The 20,530-nt window shown below is 35.5% G+C and overlaps 3 protein-coding genes across 5 annotated transcripts; all 3 read right to left on the bottom strand.

Annotated features, from left to right (window-relative positions):
- Positions 1 to 327: 327 nt before the first annotated feature.
- Positions 328 to 8,443, bottom strand: LOC144575228 (uncharacterized). Of its 2 annotated transcripts, none has more exons than XM_078325335.1 (5): positions 8,140 to 8,443; positions 7,310 to 7,512; positions 5,010 to 5,268; positions 2,054 to 2,131; positions 328 to 902 (listed from the first exon to the last, which is right to left on the bottom strand). In XM_078325335.1, exons 2-5 carry the CDS (start codon positions 7,510 to 7,512, stop codon positions 855 to 857), a joined length of 588 nt encoding a protein of 195 aa, XP_078181461.1. In that variant the 5' UTR covers positions 8,140 to 8,443; the 3' UTR covers positions 328 to 854. The 2 variants fall into 2 exon arrangements, with proteins under 2 accessions (XP_078181461.1, XP_078181462.1); XM_078325336.1 differs by having other exon boundaries at positions 7,310 to 7,567; positions 8,140 to 8,192.
- A 2,508-nt stretch (positions 8,444 to 10,951) lies between these two features.
- LOC144575227 (photosystem I reaction center subunit II, chloroplastic-like) lies at positions 10,952 to 11,833 on the bottom strand. Its single transcript, XM_078325334.1, has one exon. It carries the CDS (start codon positions 11,682 to 11,684, stop codon positions 11,094 to 11,096), a length of 591 nt encoding a protein of 196 aa, XP_078181460.1. The 5' UTR covers positions 11,685 to 11,833; the 3' UTR covers positions 10,952 to 11,093.
- A 1,124-nt stretch (positions 11,834 to 12,957) lies between these two features.
- Positions 12,958 to 20,530, bottom strand: LOC144575124 (protein argonaute MEL1-like). Of its 2 annotated transcripts, XM_078325243.1 has the most exons (22): positions 19,893 to 20,530; positions 18,571 to 18,800; positions 18,137 to 18,286; positions 17,692 to 17,825; positions 17,489 to 17,598; positions 17,246 to 17,352; positions 17,024 to 17,162; positions 16,805 to 16,921; positions 16,602 to 16,709; positions 16,430 to 16,501; positions 16,149 to 16,268; positions 15,904 to 16,042; positions 15,691 to 15,812; positions 15,434 to 15,583; positions 15,156 to 15,298; positions 15,009 to 15,071; positions 14,850 to 14,913; positions 14,599 to 14,734; positions 14,282 to 14,355; positions 14,093 to 14,187; positions 13,965 to 13,996; positions 12,958 to 13,605 (listed from the first exon to the last, which is right to left on the bottom strand). In XM_078325243.1, the coding sequence occupies exons 1-22, from the start codon at positions 20,364 to 20,366 to the stop codon at positions 13,391 to 13,393; spliced, it is 2,994 nt and encodes a 997-aa protein (XP_078181369.1). In that variant the 5' UTR covers positions 20,367 to 20,530; the 3' UTR covers positions 12,958 to 13,390. The 2 variants fall into 2 exon arrangements, with proteins under 2 accessions (XP_078181369.1, XP_078181370.1); XM_078325244.1 differs by lacking the exon at positions 13,965 to 13,996 and having other exon boundaries at positions 13,407 to 13,605.

Here is a 20,530-nt window from a genome sequence, read left to right as displayed (position 1 = left end):
TTAGAAGACACCGATTCTAATCCAGTTTTGTTTTTAATTTTCTCTAGTAAAATATACAAAGTTTTTAAGAAAATTGATCAAATATCTTAGAATTTTGAGATAATAGAAAAACTCTATCTATTTTCTTTAAAAAGTTTCATATCTTATTAAACAAAAAACAGAAAACACAACTATGTTAGGATCAGTCTCTTCCACTGATTCTAACATTGGGTTTTTTTTGGATCGATTCCTTCCTATCGGTCTTTCTACAATTCTACTCATGAAAAATCACATATAATCTTTCTATTTCTCTTTCTATTGACAGAAAGTTCTCTTAAGCCATATTAATTTTTACAACCAAACAATGTTTGCATTTTATTTTTGAAACTAGGAATCTGACATAAAGCCTGCTCACACTTTTAAAAAGAATGCACAGGAATGACCGACAACCTTTATTAGTCACATGATAAATATTAAATGTTAACAGTTGCAATATTTCAACCAAAAAAAAAAAAAAACTGTTGCAATATTATGCGACTATCATTGTAAGGGAAATATAATTTGTAACAGGATCTATGAGATATTTGGCAGGCCTAGGGATTCTCTTAAAAGCCTTGTGCAGCATGAGCAATTCTTTAAATGAGAAAACTTTACTCTGTTATCTTGTGAAGGCACATATAACCTCCAGGGAAAATTAATCTGGCACTAAGAAAATAAGGTATATATACACATTTTTTTTTTCTTTCTGAAAATGATTTCTGAGCAACTTTAGAAAATTAAAATTTAACACTAATGGTTCTTTTCATATTATCCCTGTCAATTGAAAATTGAAACAAAAATTGCTCTTTTTTTGCACTCTTTTGTTCCATTAACAATCACTCTGAATCACTCTCCATGCACATAGCCTTCAATCCTCTAATTCTCTGCAAAAAAAGTAAATGAAAAGAAAAATAACAATTATTAGAGGGGCAATAAAATGCCAATATGAAACTTGGCTAAGCAGCATAAAAAAATAATTTTTTGCTGAGACACCCTTGAACATTTATATTAACCTTCATGTCAACTTTCGAAAAAATCATGCTTAGGTAAGAGGAGAAACCAATCTATACATATAGTTTGTAATATACATTCAATAAAAATAACTATTTAGAGGTTTGATTAATTTTTTTAAATTCTTTTGTGAAGGCTTTGATGGCACTACGCCCGATTTTTTTTCCTCAATTTCTATTACAAAATGCCCATGCTCCAAAAACTATTCTCTAAAATGCCCTTGTTAAAACTTTGTGGTGGGCCCACCTGCCTGACTTCCTAATATGGAGAATAACCTCATATTTGTTCAAATGTACGTAAGTAAATTCCAATGAGAATCAAACTTGTGCAAGCATTGCAGAAAACCATATTTTATAGTCAGAATCAAAGTTTTTAAGCATAAACTTTGTATTTTGCTCGACAAAAGAGTTCCCTGGCAAAACTGTGTTTTACCTTTGTTATAATATTAAAAATTGTAGCTTGAGTATAATTATATGTTTGTCATTACTAGTGAATGTAAAAGAATCAAAATGTGGGTTTCATATTTACAAATTAACATTCTCAAGAAGGTCAAGTAACAAAAAAGGGGAAACAAATATCACTTTGGGGAGGGTATAACACCAAAGCTGACAGGCAATATATAAGGATATATCTAAACTAAGAGAATTTACAAAAACTGCTGCTTGATACTAGTAAAGAGAAGAAATGTGGGTAAAGATTTTAACAGAGCAGTTTGGGCTACATGCAGCGCACGGACGAATCAAAGAATTGCATATGGTTCGTGCACTGCATGAAGTAAAAACTGCTCTGTGCCTCTGTTAAAATATTTACCCAGAAATGCCCTGGCATTTGACAAATATTTGATCCTGCTCTCTTAAGGAAATTAAGGTGGTATAAACTTTACTTATTATCCAAAACAATTCCCAAAAATTTTATATATAGAAAGAGCCTTTCTATATCTTTTCTTTTTGTTGTAATTTTTTTTATATATTTTTGGAAATTGGTTATTAAAAGTTCAAACAAATGAATTTATGTGTAACAATACCTTTCTAGAGGCCTTCTTCTCCCTGACCTCATACCGCTCTTGAGAGAGATCTGATAACCATGCTCCAGGACTAACAGTCTAAACCAAAATCAAACAAGATAAAATAAAAACACATCAGTGCCATTAGAATAATTAATTTACAAGGAGACAAACCACCTCCGAATATTACAATTATACTTCTAGAACTTTACTTTTGGTTTGGTTGCACAAGTAACGCCTATAGCTGACAATTTTTAACCTGATCTGACCCACATAAGACTGACCCTATGAAATAGGGGTCGGGACCCCCTAAAGTAACCCAAATTTTGAGTTTGCATCTGAACCGTCCAATCAGAATTCGGGCCAATCCAGCCGAGGTGGAATGCACGGGCCCCTTTAATAATCGTGCCAGAGCAGATCGGACGGTTCAGATCTAAACTCAAAATTTAAGTTACTTTAGGGGATCAGAATTCATGAAATAGAGGGTTGCTACAGAGTCTAAAATTTCTTGGAGCCGTATTTAGACTTGGGGAAGGTTTAGGTGGCGGGTCATGGCATGACCTGACCCATTTCTTGGTTTTTGTCATGCCACATATATATAAAAACGCCCGCATGTTCACATGTCAATATTTTTGACGAAACATTGCACCCCCTTCTAGTATAGGTCAGGCATTGGGTTGACCTCTTATCTGACAGGTCGGTTGAGATAAGGCAATCTCAATCTGATAGTGAACTGCCAACTTGATCCGACCCATTGCCACCTCTAGGTGTTGCTTATTGAGAAGTCAATCAAGTCTCACAAAAAAAGTATTCACAATGCAACGGGACCCCTTTAGGGGTGTCAATGGTACCCTTTTATCCGTTCATCCGACCTGTATTTGATAAGACAAATCCGGGTAAAGTTTTTTTTGTTAGCTTATCGGGTACGGAAGGGTAGTGTTTTTTCCATTAACATAATGGGTAAGGGTACGGATAAAGACTATTTCATACTCGTCACACTATACGGTAATTATTAATTTTTTTTAGAAAAGTGTATATATATATAGATAGATAGATAGATACTACGTTGCATAGATACGGGTACAGGTATCATTTCAGATACGATACGGATATTGGCGATACGGCAATTTTCAAAAATAGAGGATACGATACGGCTATTTTATATATTATTTTTTATTATTTTAATTATATTATTAATTCAACACTTGTATTACAATTAATACCAATATTCAATTTTGCCATAGATTATTTTTCCATTTAGACTAAAGCAATTAAATAAAGGCACAATCTAATTTAGACCTTGATGCTTGTATTATACCTCAAATAAGCATACATTTACCTCAAATAACATTGACGACGACGATCTGAAACTACTGTGAAACAACTCAGACACTATGTAGAAAAGGTAGTGTGATATGGTACTAACAACTCATTTGCAATTTATAAGGAATACAGCGTGTAAAAATTATGGACACTAATCCTTTTTTTTCTTGAGATGAAGCCTGTAGGCTATATAATCATTAAAAACATAAAATTTAGTTTACATAGCAAATCATAACCGTAGAAAACAGAAAAAGGGAAGAAATAGAATAAAAATAACACTTTCCCTAAACTACCCCTGAAACTACATACTGTTTAAGAAATACTAGTACATCCCTGAATTCCATTTAAAGTTTTAAACTCAGATTCTAATTACCTATTGTGTCCTCCGAAATATCACTGTGCTGAGTTCCCTTTCAATCCCCAATTCTATTCCTTTTATCTCAGCAATGGAGTTTATATTGGGGCACCAGATCTGAGAGCCACCGCTCGAATATATGGTCACTTGTTAATTTGTCAAATAATTTCACACATAAATTGACATCTTAACAGCCATAAACTAACCAGTAACCACTTAAATTGACATCTTAACGCACACTACAAATTTAAATCTAATCCTAGAGAAGACAGACAGCAGAGAGTTTATATTGACATCAGATTCTAATTACCAATTGTGTCCTCCGAAATATCACTGTGCTGAGTTCCCTTTCAATCCCCAATTCTAGGATCTTCCTTTTATCTCAGCAATGGAGTTTATATTGGGGCACCAGATCTGAGAGCCACCGCTCGAATATATGGTCACTTGTTAATTTGTCAAATAATTTCACACATAAATTGACATCTTAACAGCCATAAACTAACCAGTAACCACTTAAATTGACATCTTAACACACACTGGAAATTTAAATCTAATCCTAGAGAAGACAGACAGCAGAGAGTCAATTGAAAGAACTTATCCGGAGAGAGGAGACAGAGAGCGGAGGAGAGATGGTGGAGAGAAGCCGAGCGCCGGGCTAAGACAAAAATCGGAGAGCGTCGAGCGGAGATAGACGAGCGCCGCATCGCGTCGAGAGAGACCGAGCGGAGGTTTTTTTGTTTTGTTTTGGCGGTGCGAGAGAAAACCTAAAAGTTTAAAACATATCCCTTCCGTATCCCTGCATTACAAGCCGTATTGGAGGGGAAAGGATACGCTAGCTGGCGTATCCGACACACACTCGATACGGGTATGGGACCCTAGGTGGAGTATCGGGGTAATATAGTTTTATTCATGGTCCATACATATCTATTCAATAACACCCTTTTATATGTTTACCCAACCGTACCGTATTCGACAAGACGGGTATGGGCAAGGTTTTTTTATTCCCGTTAACTAATTGGGTACTGGTAAGGGTAAATTTTTTTTTGTTAACTTAATGGGTACGGGTATGAAAATGCTTCCACCCAACCCGTTTTGTACCCATCGACCCCCTTAGACCCCCTTCATTTTTCAGCAACGACACATCGGTGCATGCCAGCTAATTTATCAAATTTTCAGTAACACCTACAAACTCATCGATCCATTTTATAAATTCTTGCCAATACATTGACCAGGCTGTTAAAACTGCAACCTAAAAATGAAGATCATAATAAAGGAATAAAAAAATAAAGAAGTACATACAAGCAAGCACTTCTGGATGGATTTCGACCGCTTTTTTGGCCTTTGAGGCAGCTTGCAACCCTTCATTGCCATGAAATCCTCTTCTTTCTCTTTATTAGAGAGAGCGATGAAGAACCGAGGAAGCACAAATGGGCCCTTGTCATCTAGACCTAGCATGCCATGAGTGGGGCCAGTCTCTTCAAACACTACTGTTGAGCCTCTAGTTGGGTAATACCGATCTTTATTTGAAAGATTCTCAGCAATCACCAAGTCAGACTTTCTGTTTAACAATACAAATTTTAGGCAATTTATTAATAAAATAAAATTACACCGGTACCATTGAGACAACAAAAACCATGTATTGCCCACACCTAAAAAAGTTAGAAAATAGACATATGCATATGTTACATGTTTACATTAACAATCAATAGAGCAGTAGATAGGTAATAAGGTAAGTATGAAATAATGCAGTGAAGATTGGATCATTAAAAATTAGCTAGTTTTATTCAGCTCTGCATACTTTGTTTTTTTATTAAGTGTTTCTAATGAGAAATGTAAAGTTAAATTTCACAGAACACATCACAAATTTCGTAATGAATTATGGAAAATTAAAATTTTATTTATTTCTTGGATTAGTCTTTGACCTTTTAAACAAAAGAAGTAAAGCATATATTATAGACGTGACTCTACTCTTTTAGTAGACAGGACTTAAGGATCTGAGGTGGCCCTTGTAGCAGGTGCGAGTGTGCAAGTGCTACTATAACTAAATTTGCCATGGCGCAATTGACCCCAATTTTTTTTATAATTTTTTTGTATTTATGTATGATTTTCTATATAATTTAGATTAAAATGTTATGGGTACTCTAAAATTGACCCCACATTCTTAGTATGAATTTTTTTATATGTTTGACCCCCATAGTTCGAAAGCCTGGTTCCGTCCCTGATTTCTCATGTAATAATTTTCTGACTGAACAAAAATACTATTAGAACTATAGTAATCAAAACTCATTCAAAATTAATACTAATCATATAGATATGTGATGTTTGCTGTGTTACAGAAAAGATACATCTACTTCTTGGTTTTCACGGGTATACGAGGTAGAATTGAACTTCAAAAATAGTCTCATTATGTTATTAACTGTTCAAACAAAGGAGAATGTCAATATTTTGCTTATTGAATCAACGGAAAATGATAAAAACCTTTTTTGCTCTTTACACAATACTTATTTAGAACGCAAGATGACTTTATCGTTCCACAAAATCTCAAACCCACGAAAAAAGACCGCCAGGAATAGAAAATCATAGAATGATTAATTACCATATTTTGTTCCTAAAGTAATAAAAGCTATTAAATTACCAAGAATGTGTTGTAACATGTTACATGTACAATTAACTTTGAGGTGCTGTGTGTGACATATGTTTTATTCCAAAGGTGCCTGTGCTCACCTCGTTTTGGGAAAAAAAAAAAATGAAATATACTACAATGAGTAAAATAAACATTGGGCCATGGGTCATCTAAGAAAAAAAAAAAAGCATTCTCAACACTGCAAATACCAACTTATAGTGCCTTTCTAAAATATCGGAACAAAGTATAAATGTATAACTTTGTAAAGCCAGTAAGTTTTAAAAAAAGTTAAAATAAGACGAAATAACTAAAACAGGCCTGTGAGCAAGAAAAAGCAAAACTCAAATATCACAAAGAGTACTCAAGCTGTCAAGCAACTAAAAAAATCACAATCATTGAAGCATTTTATTCAGAATATAGCATTCTCGCCGCTGCTCTGAACCTTTCCTCCTCTTCTTTCTATATATTTTAGTAGATTCCTTGTTTTTTCCATTCTTTTTTTTTTTACAGAAGCCCATGGCCAATTTTACTAGATTGGCAGCAGGTCCAAATTATTCAAAAGGAAAATTACAATATGAAATCAGTACCAGAGCGAAAGGGAGGCGAGATGAAAAATAAACAAAGCATATGCTAGGTATAGAGGTGCTTCTAATTTGACAACTCAATACAGGTATTTAAGAAAGAATGAAGCTGTAGTGATTTAAAAAACCTAGGTAACCAGTGATTTGCAGGTTACAGAGTTGCAAAGCAAGCATGGTAATAACATCTTATCCCTTCTCGATTACAGGTAATCCTCTAAATGAAGCATTGACCAAATTCTCATATAGTTTTAAGAACAATAGTTCTCCTATACAAATATTGGAAAAAAGTATGGTCTACAAATTTGTTTTGCTATAAGACTTTAGTTAGATCAGTAATATAGACAACCCATAAAGCTAAGTCAGATTACATATTAAGTTTTTGCTGTTGTTTTTACCTGACATGAAAGGGAGAAGGTTGACTTGGTCTTGGAGGCGGCAAAGGGGAGGCCTCATTTTCTACTAAGATCTGACGGCCCACAAAAGTTGCAGTTTGTTTTAAGCCGTTGGATTTGATTGGACTGATTTCATCTCGCGTCTTCCCGCGGTGAGTTTTTCTACGGCTACCCCACCGCAAAACAAAATCAGGCTCCTGAGCCATCTGGTAAAAGACACATTAATTCCTTTAGAAAATCTCTAAATTTAGAAATATGTGCCTAGAAATCAGATGAAAATAATTTAAAGCCTTGAAGAAATTGAAGGTACTGGTATATTGTTCATAAAAAATAATATTAACAGATCTATAAAATAAAGGTTAGACCGATAACATACAACAAATCCAAGTTGGCATCACAGCTTATTATTGATTGAATCAACAAAAAGCATAGAACAAGAACGAATCAATGATAAAAGTGAAACCTATGAATTTTGTTGAGAAATTAAGAATACTTATGGAAACTAGGGGGAAAAACAACAGAGGTTACTGAGGGTTCTGCTACTTAATCAACGATCGAAGCATGCAATCCACAAAAAATTGAATAAAATACTGAACTCCTACTGAGAAAGTAGGGTAAACAGCTACTCCTTTTCCTAATAATTTGAAGGAAACCCAACAAAACCACTTTAAATCTCGCCCAAAAACCCAAAAGAAGCACTTCTCTCAACACATAAATTGAAAAACAAAACCATAAACTACTAAAGCAAGCAAGAGCAAAAGGAACAAGCTATTCAGGAAAGAAAGGTATTCTATTAAGATTGAAAACAAAAAAAAGAGGTATAGAAGTCTCACAGATTGCGATCTCTTCGATTTCTCTTGAAGAACAGCAAAGCGATTTTGATTTTGTTTCAGAGGATGGAAATAAAACCATATCTAATCTATTTCTATTTCCCCACCAAAACAAAAGAAAACTGATTCGTCGCCTGGGATGAGACAAACCGTCGGATCAAGCAATGGACGGTCAGATGAAGGGCCTTCATCCACACATCGCTCCCTTTCTAGTACTGCTTTGGCGCCGTAGGTGAACTTTACGGGACGGCTCACTATATCGGCGCTGGACACCTCCAGTGGAATTTTTTTTCTTTATTTTATTTTTTTTCTCAATTAGGTATATATATTAGGCCGAATTTGGGTCGGTATAGGCTTGTCAAATAAATTTATAAACTCTTGCATAGCGGCCCATTATTAAAGGGAAGCGGATTGTGGGTTTGTGGCCTTGTGGGTACGAACTGCGTTCAATGCTCAAATTGGCATTTTTCTTTATAATTTTTTTTTTATTCTAACAAAGCCGGTGGCAGTCATTCCCCACAATTCAAGATTCAGTTATCCTCGGAAACATAACTTTTTGAGAATTCAATGAATTTAGTAGAGATGATTTCATTAGAGGTAAGCTTGAGTTGTTTATTGATTGAAATTATTGATTTTTAGAGAAATTTAGTGTCAGTATTTTTGTAGCAAATGTGTTAGTAATTTTAGTTATTACTTAATTTATGGGAATAATTTCTAGTGTGCCCATTCAAACTTTTAAAATAGCCAATTTTCAGTCAAAACATTGAAATTTCTTATTTGTCCATTCTAAATTGAAATTCTTTCTTATTTGCCCATGTGGTGATTAAATCTGAAAATTTAAGTTCAATTTATAATTTTATGTTATTTTGAAATTTAAATGCCTATTTTACTCCTCTTTCAAAACTAAGATATTCTTCTTCATTTCATTGCTACTAATGGTATTTAGAGAAACTCTTTCTAATCCCAACGGAGCATTTTTTGAATACTCCTTTTCTACATAGTGTTAAATCAATGCCACACATGTGAGGAATTTGGTGCTCGCTAGAAGCTGAAGTTTCAATTCCAGCAATCTTGCTTAATATCAAGCAAAGTATGGGCTGAAAAGATTTAATGGCCCATTTCGTATTATTTTTGGAGCCTAATTTGATTGAGCAGATCTGAGTTCAAGTGCTACTCAGAAAATAAAAGTACGAAGAATTCAAATGTTATTCTCGAAATTTTTCAAGAAATTAAATGTTTTAAATTTTTGACTGTACTATAAATTAATTCAGAATAGATCTGATGAAGCATGACATATGGCAAGTGCATGCTTCACAAAGGATGGAAGAAGAAGTTGGTCTTGACGGTGTTTTTCTTAGTTGAGATCAGTTAAGATTTTATTGGGACTGGAAAGGTGTTTTCGAGAAATGCTCCGTTGGGACTAGAAGTGATTCTTTGGTGGTGATACCATTGACAAAAAATGGAATGAAGAAGAAATTAGACCTCAATTTTAGAAGAGGGGCAAAATAGACATTTAAACTTTAAAATAAAATAAAATTATAAATTTAGTCTAAATTTTCAGATTTAATCAACAAATGGGTAAATAAGAAAGGATTTCAACTTAGAATGGAGAAATAAGATATTTCAATGTTTTGATGAGAAAATTGGCTATTTTGAAAATTTGAATGGATACACTGAAAATTTTCCTTTAATTTATCATACATGTCGTTCACAATCCTTAATTAGGATTTGACTATATGAATAATTAAAAAGAAAAAAAATATCAGCAAAATAGAGAAAAAAATGGGTCCAAAATAAGTTGTGACTGTAAAAAGGTAATTGGAACCAATATTTTTAAATGTGGCTTTCATGCGGATTTATATATGTGAATTTTAAACTAATAATTCATATATATATAAATAAATATGCAGTAATATGTGGTATGTTGTATCATACAAATAAGTATGCGGTAATAATATGTGGAACCGAATATATTGGCCGTATACATATTTATATGCGAATTACAATCGAATACGTATATGCGACCGTATACCGCATTTTAATACACTGATTGGAACTATGGATTCTTTGTACGCGGTCGCATAGGCGGCATTTTTATGTCCTGATTGAAACTATGGAATTCTTTGTACTGTAATTGAGGGGAATAGGTTCAAATAAGCTTTTATATAAAGTTTTCGCTTGACAATGATCAATCTCCATTTCTCCATACTAGTTAAATAATTAAACACGAGAAATGAGATGCTTGAATTAAGAATAAGAGGAAGGAGGGGAAGCATAGAAAGAAAGACAAAATAAAACACAAGCAAGTCTGATGGCTTTTATATGGTAGGTTTTTTTATTAAAAAAAATTATTGTATGATTTGGCATGTACTTATATTGGACAATTTTTTTTATCAATGGTGTTATCTATGTGCCTTTGTTGGAAGAATTTAGTGCAAATGAAATAAAAAGGAAAATTTTCATTCCAATTCATTTGAGTCATATCATATGATGTCTGAATGCTGTATATCAACTATAGGATTAAAAGCGAAAATCAATCTTTCATCTAATACTTTAGATAATATCTTTTGTAGAAAATCGTTGGTCTAATTCAATTATTTATAAATATTTAAAATTAAATAGTGATTCGGATGATGATTTTGTATGAAAATCGTTTATAAATATATCAAATATAATTGAATGATTTAATTGCGATCTTCATTAAACATAAATTTGAAGTAAAAGCAGAGATCTCTTTACAAAACTTTTTTTTTTTTCAAGTTTGGTGAACCTAACTGGAACTAAACATGAGATGTATAGCCGAGGGAATGCAAACTGGAGAAAGTGAAAAACCCAATCTATACATGCAAATTAATTTTCCAGTGAAATTAAATTACATAGCTAATTAAATTCACACAAAGCAACCATTAATTTCACATTTCACTATAACCCCCACAAAAATAACAATTCAGTATTCCTCACACATCAAACACATTCTTCCCAGTGAACTTAACCTCGATCGGGCTGACATTCTTGCCGATGCTCCTGAAGTTCAGGCCCACTCCCTGACGGCCCGGGTTCACCTTCTCTGGGTAAACACCGTCCTTCGGGTGCAAGTACTGGACCTCTCCATTTGGGAAAACCCTGTAAAACTGGTAGTTGATCTTGTACTTTGACCGGAGCCTTGTTCCGAGTGCAAGGCATTGTTCCTTCCTCGCAAGCTTCAAGAGGTTAGGTCCTTCTCTCATGATAGCAGCGCCTCCGGTCGGCATTTCAAAGACCTGCTCCTTTGGAGAAGTCCATGTTATGACGTAGAATTCTTCGACCTGAGCCTTGCGCAGGAGGCCTCCAGTGCTTCCAGCGAAGATTGGGGACGGGGTGTTGGGGTCAAGCTGAGGCGGGGTGAAGCCGGCTGGAGCCTCAGTTTTAGGAGCGGCAGGCTCGGCAGCTGCGGCTCTGATTGGGAGGGTGCGGAAACGGACAGCGGAGATTTGTTTGGATGCGACATGGGGCCGGGAGGGGGCAGGCCGGGAGAAGAGAGAGGCTTGGGTTGTGGTCATGGATGCCATGTTTTGGTTGTATGATGATGGTGTAAATTAAGGAAGAGTTAGAGATGGTGCAATGTGGTGAGGTGTAAGAGATCAAAGAGAGCGTTAAGAGAGTGAATGGATTTGGGTGGATTTGGAGAGAGGTGAGGAGTGGATAAGGGGATATGGATTGGCCAATGAGGAGGGGTGATTTTGATACGCTCAGGAGCTGCCTCCACATTTTTAAGCTAAGGAGAGTTATTTATTTCTTTTTTATTTGTGAAAATTCTAAGTAAAAGAAAAACTTATATATATCCCCGTCATAAATTCAAAATATTAGACATGTACCCATCATAACTCTAAAATTTGATATATGCCCATCCGAATTTAAGTGCTTTATATTCCCACTTTTATTCAAGAAAAATACTGTATGTATTAAAGCCCAAAGCTAAAGCAGTAAATGAATTTTTTTAGTTACTTATATAATTTGCAATAGAGATGAATTCTGATGCCATAATATTTTTTAAAATAATAAATAAATTTTATATACATAAGTAATGTGTAATTAATAAAGAGTTTGGCTAGTATAACATCAGTGTCATACTGTCATTTCAACCTATATAACACCAACTCTAAAACATATCAAATCGACTTCAAATGGTGAATCCAAACCGTTCAAACCAATCTACTTCATTAGTTGTGCGTTTACATGCAAAATTTATAACTTTTCGAATTTATTTAGTATTAAGTCAAGCGGTCAAATGTGTGAGTGTTTTTAAGTTAATTTTCATACATTAATTTTTCAATATTTTTACCGCTAGATTCGATACTAAAATAACTCGAAAATATAAAAAAAATCGTATGTAAACGCATCACTCATAATGTAAATCAGTTTGAACGGTTTGAATTAGTCGTTCGAAGTCGATTTGATAAGTTTTAGAGTTGGTGTTAATATAGACTAAAACGACACTAATGTTAATAAAAATTGTATACATAAGTCAATTTTGATTTGCTTTTTGAAGGTCCGGTGCAAGTATGGCAAATAGAAATAATTTAATTGATGTTTCTTAAAGATAAGTATTTTTAATGCGCAAGTTAATTGGCAAGCGAAAGCACCCGAACTGTTATTAGATTTAGAATTAGGTGTGATAAACGGCGCATGAGGAAATCTCCAATCTACCAATTGCGTCAAGCCAGAAAACAGAAACGAAGAATGATGCCATTTGAACAAGAAAAAGATACAACTAAATTTGTACTTGGCAACTATGATCTAAAATTCAACTTAAACCATCATTTAAACAATTTGAATGCCAAAACAAAGAAGAACCTTTTGAGTCGGAATATATTCAAAACTATATTGAACACAAAAGGTTTCAGTACATTTATTCTGACAAAGATAATAGGAAAGCAGTACAAACAAGACCAAGCACGCCTGCCCTGTTGTCATTCAACTTTAATCATCTCCAAAATTGTATGTTAGGCAATGAACGTAGAAGACTGAAGTTCAATGACAGAGACTCAAAAAGACATATAAACCCAAGCAACACCTCTTTTGAGTTTTGATAGAAAGACCCGGAACTTGACCTAGAACGTAGACCTTTGTAACTAGAGATTTGACAAAAGACGATGAGTCTGAAGAGACTCACTAACCTAAACAACTAAGGTTTGTGTTGTAATGAAAAGAACAACCTAGCTATATATTTTTTGATAAAAGACCTAATATAAAAGAGTCTAACAAGGTTTATGCTCTAGCAATAGAACATGACCTCCTTCACATTGTCCTTGACCTTAGGAAGGGGCTTGATCTCCAGTGGCCTATCCCGGGTCTTTGCTCCTGGAATCCCGCCTGGTCCATCCAGTCCATTTCCACCAGATGCTGGAGTTGACTCTCCTTCATACGGGTCACCTTCCACATAATACCTTGCTCGAAATGCCGCAAGGTGAGCATAATATGCAGGTGGTACTGCAAAGGAAAGATAAATAAGACACTCAATTACTGGGATTTTTTTAAACCCATGGTTAAGATAAATAAAGCACTAATTACTGGAACAATTCAAAACCCATGTTAAAGTAATATAATAATGGTATATTATTTAAAATTTTAGTTATGGTCTAATTATAAGAGCAGTCAAGTCATCTAGCTAAGCAATTCATATGTTAACCAGAGCTAGCCCCCCTACCCTAACATTTATCACAGAACAAATATTTTCTATAGCGCATTCAATTGCATATATACATCCCATAACACAAATGAAAACAAATGTTTTCTAAAGAGAGTGTAAACGGAAAGATGTGAAAGGATTAGATTAAAAGGAAACGTACCAACTGAGACAGAGCGGGTGCACCTTGCGTAGCTGTTTTTAAACATGAAATAGGTGAAAATTATAATTATTGGAGGAAAAATTGTGAGGGGGGGTGGAGGAAATAGTGCCATTAAAGGTTTTACTTACGTGTAGCACAAGTTGTTGGTCATGACCTGGATTGCATCTGCTGAGTACCCATTTTCATCAAAAAGGACATGATAATGAGTGGGTCTACTGGTACCCTGAAATCAGAGACCAAATTATTTAAATAAAACCATCACCACACAAAAGCACATTTAGGGCTTTAGTATTTTAAGATCATGCATGAAGGTATACCTGAATGCCTGCATGGCTGCAGAGATAGAAGTCGAATTCTGAGGGGTGGCAGATCATTTTATCTACAACAGTCCCTGACAATGGTTACAAAAATAAAATGAACATGTATCCTGAATGTTAATTGGAAAATGTGGATCTAAATGATCTATAGGTAGAAGATATTACTAGGAGAAACAATACTGGTGTCACAGATTTAAGAAGTACCAAAGCTATCATTTCATTGTCAAATTTAATTAATTAAATTGCATATTGACCTGATTATCAAACGAGACAACAGAGTTGTAGGAGTTCATTATATCAAACACTACAAAACATACCTGGAAGGATGTTTCCACTCTTGTCTGTCATGTCCCGCCTTCCATGCACTTCTGGAAAGAGACGAGTGTGATGCCTCTTCTGCACAACCACAAATGTCACCTTCGGCAAATAACCCTCCTCTAAAGACTGGCATGCCTACAATCAGGTCGAACAAAACATTAGCTGACATGTACTGAAAATTTGAAAAAGAATAATACTTGATCTAAGAAAGAGGGAAAAAACAAAACAAGAACGGATTCAGGATTAATACCTTTCTGATAGCATCCATTTCATAGAGCAAGACATGGTTGAACTGTCCTTCACTTACACCATCTCTACATAAGAAAGAGGCCAAAAGTTTTTAGAAACTGAAAAACAAGCAAGAAATTTGCATAGAACTTTCAAGTTTAATTAGTAGACATGGAATGACCTGTAAAAGATAATTCTGGCCGGCTTCAGACGTGTGGCTCCAAGAAATGCAATCAGCAATTCCCTACAAATTAAAAGAAAAGGGAGATGATAAGTTAAGAAATAAGCAGGACAATAAAAATACAAGATTTAAAAGCTGATTACTCACCTAATCATGCCTCCATACACGGTGCCCTTTTGGGGATCCTTCGTCTCAGTAAACAGATCACTGATAATCTCTTGCCGGTGCTGTTGTGCACAAACTAGGCCCTTGTACTTGGTAGCACGCGGCCAATCCATGGATGCCACAACCTGCAAACAATATTGACAAATAATTATTAAAAAAAAATCCATAAACAGAATTCCTCACATTTATACACTGTAGTAAAATACACTTGTTTAATCATAAATACAGATCAATTGAAGTAAAGGAGATCAATATTTTACTGCAGCAATTGAAGGTGAAGAGTCCTCGCCAGGTGGTGGATGTGTTACATCGGCACCAAAGATGATTGTCGGCTTGTCAGTCAAGAAAGGGTTTCTGTCGGGGCCATTTCTCATGAGTGTGCTTTCAAGCAATGTGTTGGTCCCACCCACCTGTTTTTATTTTTTAAAAACAAAAATACGAAAGTAGTAACTCATCAACTTAACAGTATAAATAAAGGGAAAAAAATAATTTTTTTTTTTTGTAATTTTAGAAGTACCTTGACATTGATTTTCAAAGCAACATTCTCAAGGTATTGTTTGTTTCCTTTCATGACATTCTTAGGCAAGCAGCATTGAGACACAATTCCAAGTTCAGTCTCACAAACCCTCTTAATTTTTCCTACACATTGAAAATCAAAATTTACACAAACCGCGCAAGTACAAATGACAAAGAGGCAAATAAAAAGACTTTTGGAGATAAAAAATTGTACCATAAGAGCCACTTAATTCAGGCAAGATCACAATTAACATGTTAAGAGTTTGACAGTCCCTATGAATATTTCTCAGAGCCAATTCAACTCTATCAGAGCGCTCCAGGCGAATATCAATAGCAGGCTGTCGGTTGATTGCCTTGAAAAAAATATATATATATATTTGACATGCAACTCAGCTAATCAGCAAAAGAAAAGAAATGGACTTTACTTGATAGTGCATATTGTGAAAGAAATTTTAGTACCATGCCAATGTTGTTGCACATCATTATAAGGTCATCACAGAACCTCCTGACCTCGTCCTGACGCAAGCGGGAGAAGCTCACACATGTCCAATATGGAACTTTTCCTCCATTGAACATTTTCTGAATACAAGTTATTGAGAGTAGTAATCAATTTAACTACTTTTTGGATGATGGGGTGTGTAAGTGCAGATTTTGTAATTTCCTTTGTTGACTGTATAATTTGTTTTGTTTGACTGTACATATTTGTTTTATTTCAAAATTAAAGTTAGGTATAGAATTACCTTTCCTATCATGTTCCACTGCCCAACACCTGGAATGCATGTTTTCTCTCTGCCAGTATCACCATACTTCAGCTGAATTATTTAGCATCAAGTCATCATATATTTTATTAGCTCAGCCAGAGTTTACTGGGAAGAGAAAGAAACCAATAGCGATGTAAAAGATAACTGATACCGTAGGTGCCGGAAGAACACGGGCATCTACAGTGACAAGCTCGTCAGTGACTTTGATTCCGAACTCATTGGCATACTGGTCATTATTATAGTCATTGCGACGAACCATCTGGAATTAACAAAGGAAAAGAAGAAAAAAATGATTCAGTTGGTTTCCTTGAATGTAATGGATTTGAGCAAGTATCTATGATCAATAATTCTTACATTAGCAATGCTGCTCTCCCTATCACTGGGTCTCTGACATGTGGCCCTTAGCAGCCCTGTCACCTGCTTGTCATTCAGCTTTTTGGAGAATTTCTGCCCTTCGACAATATTGCATACCTACACACAACTCAACCAAAGTAGAGAAGCATCAGATAATTAATGAGATATTATTATGCACGAGGACAAAAAATAACGAACTGATGTTAGTGCCTAACAAACCTCCATTGGCAAGTAGGTGGGCCTGTTGTCGTTGCCAGACTGTAAACAAGGCAAGGCTGTGTACCTCAGGTTGCAGTTGTATCGCTGCATGAAATAATCCACAACTGAGATCCTTGTGCCCTGGTCATCAACTGGGAACCTGAACAAAGGAAATAAAATATAGTTACATTTATAAAAAAATTAAATGATGTATATATTTGGGGAGGAAGTAATGGAGAATACATTAGGTTGCTCATTGGAACTGCTGTGATTCCAGTGATTTTGTATCGCTGAACCATATCTTTCCTGTGTGTAGCCTCCACACGAAGTCCCCTGAGTGCTTTCTTCAACTACATATTTCAAAGAAAAGCACTAATTAGATTCAAGATATTGAGGCAATTAATTTAAGTATGCCTTATGCAGTTAAACAACTGAACTACAAATAGATATGGTTTCATATTTGCTATGACAATGAATGTGCTTTACCTTTATTCGGTCCTTATCACTGATAGGTCTGGATGCGTCACGGATGTTGAGAGATTTCAGGACAAATTCAATCACAGGCATTGGCTGATAAAAAGCTGTTGCTGAGATATCTATAATGCAAGAGAAAAACTAAATGCATGAAAAAAGATCATTACATTGGATTAGCTTGTTGTCAGTAAAGAATTGACTTAGGAATAAATTACCAATGTTTAGTGAGAGCCCCATTTGGGTGGGACGAAGGCTCTGATAATAGCCTTTCCAGCATTCCAAGCCATCACCAATTTCGCCTCTGGGGCCCAACAGGGGAGAGAAAAATGACCTTGATACAATGGTATAGCTGCACAAAAGCCAATTTAACCCACAATTTCAAGTTCATATAATTTAATTATCTTTATATGATTCTCAGCTTCAAACTTTTCAAAATGGAGAATGTCATGAATCAGTCAAACAATGAGCCCCAAAAAATATGCAATTGATCATTTTCTAGGCCAGATTCAGTAAGAAAATCACACAAGGGCAAAAAATAAACCATATAAACCAGACAACATCATCCCAAATCCCAGCAGGCCTCAAAAAGCAAGAGAATAAACCACTTCTCCTATAAAATTAAACCTTCACATAAACAAAAAAAAGTCTGACAGTACTCACTTGAGGGAAGGAGACTCTCTAAGAACTACATCAAGGGCTTGAATCGCCTCTTGGGGCAAGTCCCTCATCTTACCAAGAAGGAATTTCTGGAGGAGGGCCAGATCAGCACGACCGGCATATCTGATGATTACCTTGTATTCCCTGTCATCCCTTGATATTTCATAATAAAGTATAAACCAAAGTTTAGACAACAGGATAACTTAAATTATGATCCATGCATACAATACAAGTCCGTACACATCCCAGCTAACTAGCTAAAGCGAATATTAAGCTGAACATCCTTCGGTTTCCATACATGATGAAGTACAGTTTCTTTGATATCCTTCAGTTTTCCATGGCTAGATGACGTATGCGCTTTCATAAAACTTGATTGAGAATAATTCCAGTAATTGTAAATTTATATGTGCCAGTAACCTAGTTTAAAGAATATATACCTTTTTTTCCCTTTCTTCTCTTTGTCCTTTCCTTTATCTTTATCTTTGTCACTTAGCTTGATAACAAATTCCTTAGACTCAAATGGCAGGGATCCGGCAGTATATATGCTTTTTCTGCCATCATATGCCGGCAATTTCCCGCCAAAGAAGGACTCCCTGTGAGCTGCAATGACCTCTGCCATTACAGCTCTGTTTGTGCCCCTTGATTTGGCTTCAGGAGAGATAGTCACCTTAAAGAACAGAGATAAACATTAAGCTACAGTTGTTAGAATATAAGAAAAAATTGTGTGCACAAGATGAATCCTCAAGATCAGATTTGTTACTTATTTTTGAATCAACCTCATGATTTCAACTAATTAGTAATTAAAACAGAAAATGTATCACTAATCGCTAACCTTCTTCACAAAGGAAGCAATAAAACAGTTTAAGCATATCCGATCTAACGAGATGAGATAACTAAACTACATGAAGTTCAAAATACATCCATCTAGACTAGGAAAGTGAAGCAAATACTGAAAAGCACAGCGGAGTCCAAGTCCTACACATATGACAATGCGCTAATTACCTGAGCCTAATCTCAGACAAGATCCAAACTCCAGTAGACATGTAGAACTTCTAATAGATCTAACTTTATCAAAAGCTTTGATACATATAGAACAAAATTGAAATGCAGTATTCATTAATCAGATGAGATGCTAACGTTGTTAAAGAGATCGATGATAATATAAAAACTTAAAAATAGATGAGCATAAAAAATACATAAAACAGAAGGAATCCTCGAATCTTCTTGTATTGTTAAGTTGCTATGAACATAACAAAGTTAAAATGTCTAAGCAGAAAAAGGTTTAGAACAAGAGATTTCTACAAAGATTTAAAAATATTGACTGAAGTTATTGAATAAACAAACTAACAGTTCTCTTTTTTCAGCAAAAACCTGAAATAGTCTGAAAATGGCAAATCAGAGAGATTTTCAATAAATGATCTGTTTTATCAACAAGAAACAAAAAGATCTTTAATAACACAAGCCAATATTAAAGAGCCTTGCCAGGCGAGAGAAATACAGAACTCAACGAAAGGTCACATCAGTCGGATTGATCTCACTTCATGAACAAGACTCAAAATACTACAAAAAATCGTCCAGTTTGCAAATTGACTCTGCTTAAATAAAGAAGATACCACTACAACGCACTCTATCTCTCTCTCTCTCACACACACACACACAGAGTGGTTTAAAAGAGCTATATATTTCAACAAAAAGTAACAAACGTAACGATCTAAACAGAAAGAGCAAAATCAGATAAAGTAGACAAAGCAAAGCTTACATCATAGTGATAGAGATTGTTCTCAGCGACTTGAACAAGGAAGTGGTTTGCTCTGATACGGCACTTATTTCCAACGGTGCCGGCACCCGGTCGGGGTGCATGTATTAGTGCTTTGCTTGAGGCAGGCGGAAGAGATGTTTTAGGCACAGTCTCAGCCAGCGAATCAAGCGACTGATCAGAGACCGCTACGTCAGAACCATATCCAGATTCGATCTCTGGCTGTTCAGTAAGAAACAGTCCTCTCTGAATCTCTCTAGCCAGAGAGGACGCGTCAGAGGGGGCATAGCCTGAAGTCGCGGAGGATCCTGTACCAGCAGAGTAAGGACCGCCACCGCGGGGTCCCCTTCCACGTGGCGCATATCCACCTTCTCCACCGCCGCGACGACTACCTCCGCCACGGCCACTATAATCACCGCCACGTCCGCCGCCACGGTCACCCTCTCTTCCACCACCGCGACGACCTCCGCGATACATTTTCACAGAAATGGAGAAGAAGAAGAAGAAGACGAGGGTAAAAAGAGGAGAAAGTGAACAGATTAGAGTTGGGAAGGAACTAGGAAGAAGTGAAGTGAGAGAGACGAAGAGACAAAATGGACAAGCAGAAGGCCTTTCTTTTCTGTTCTTACGACAGAAATGGC

The sequence above is a fragment of the Carex rostrata genome, chromosome 23 (assembly GCF_964058835.1).
Source record: "Carex rostrata chromosome 23, lpCarRost1.2, whole genome shotgun sequence".
NCBI lineage: Eukaryota > Viridiplantae > Streptophyta > Magnoliopsida > Poales > Cyperaceae > Carex > Carex rostrata.
Note: the sequence above shows the minus strand (reverse complement) of the source record. Positions and strands in the feature narration are given on the sequence as shown.

What these genes read in the sequence shown, in the direction of transcription:
- LOC144575228 (XM_078325335.1), bottom strand. Translation starts at nt 7,512, where the DNA reads ATGGCTCAGGAGCCTGATTTTGTTTTGCGGTGGGGTAGCCGTAGAAAA. An exon ending in CCTTCTCCCTTTCATGTCAG is followed by an intron (nt 5,269 to 7,309) that starts GTAAAAACAACA and finishes ATTGTTAAACAG; the next exon opens with AAAGTCTGACTTGGTGATTG. An exon ending in CCATCCAGAAGTGCTTGCTT is followed by an intron (nt 2,132 to 5,009) that starts GTATGTACTTCT and finishes ATTTTGGTTTAG; the next exon opens with ACTGTTAGTCCTGGAGCATG.
- LOC144575227 (XM_078325334.1), bottom strand. Translation starts at nt 11,684, where the DNA reads ATGGCATCCATGACCACAACCCAAGCCTCTCTCTTCTCCCGGCCTGCC.
- LOC144575124 (XM_078325243.1), bottom strand. Translation starts at nt 20,366, where the DNA reads ATGTATCGCGGAGGTCGTCGCGGTGGTGGAAGAGAGGGTGACCGTGGC. An exon ending in AGTGGAACATGATAGGAAAG is followed by an intron (nt 16,269 to 16,429) that starts GTAATTCTATAC and finishes ACTTGTATTCAG; the next exon opens with AAAATGTTCAATGGAGGAAA. An exon ending in GAGTGGAAACATCCTTCCAG is followed by an intron (nt 14,356 to 14,598) that starts GTATGTTTTGTA and finishes AACCATTGTCAG; the next exon opens with GGACTGTTGTAGATAAAATG.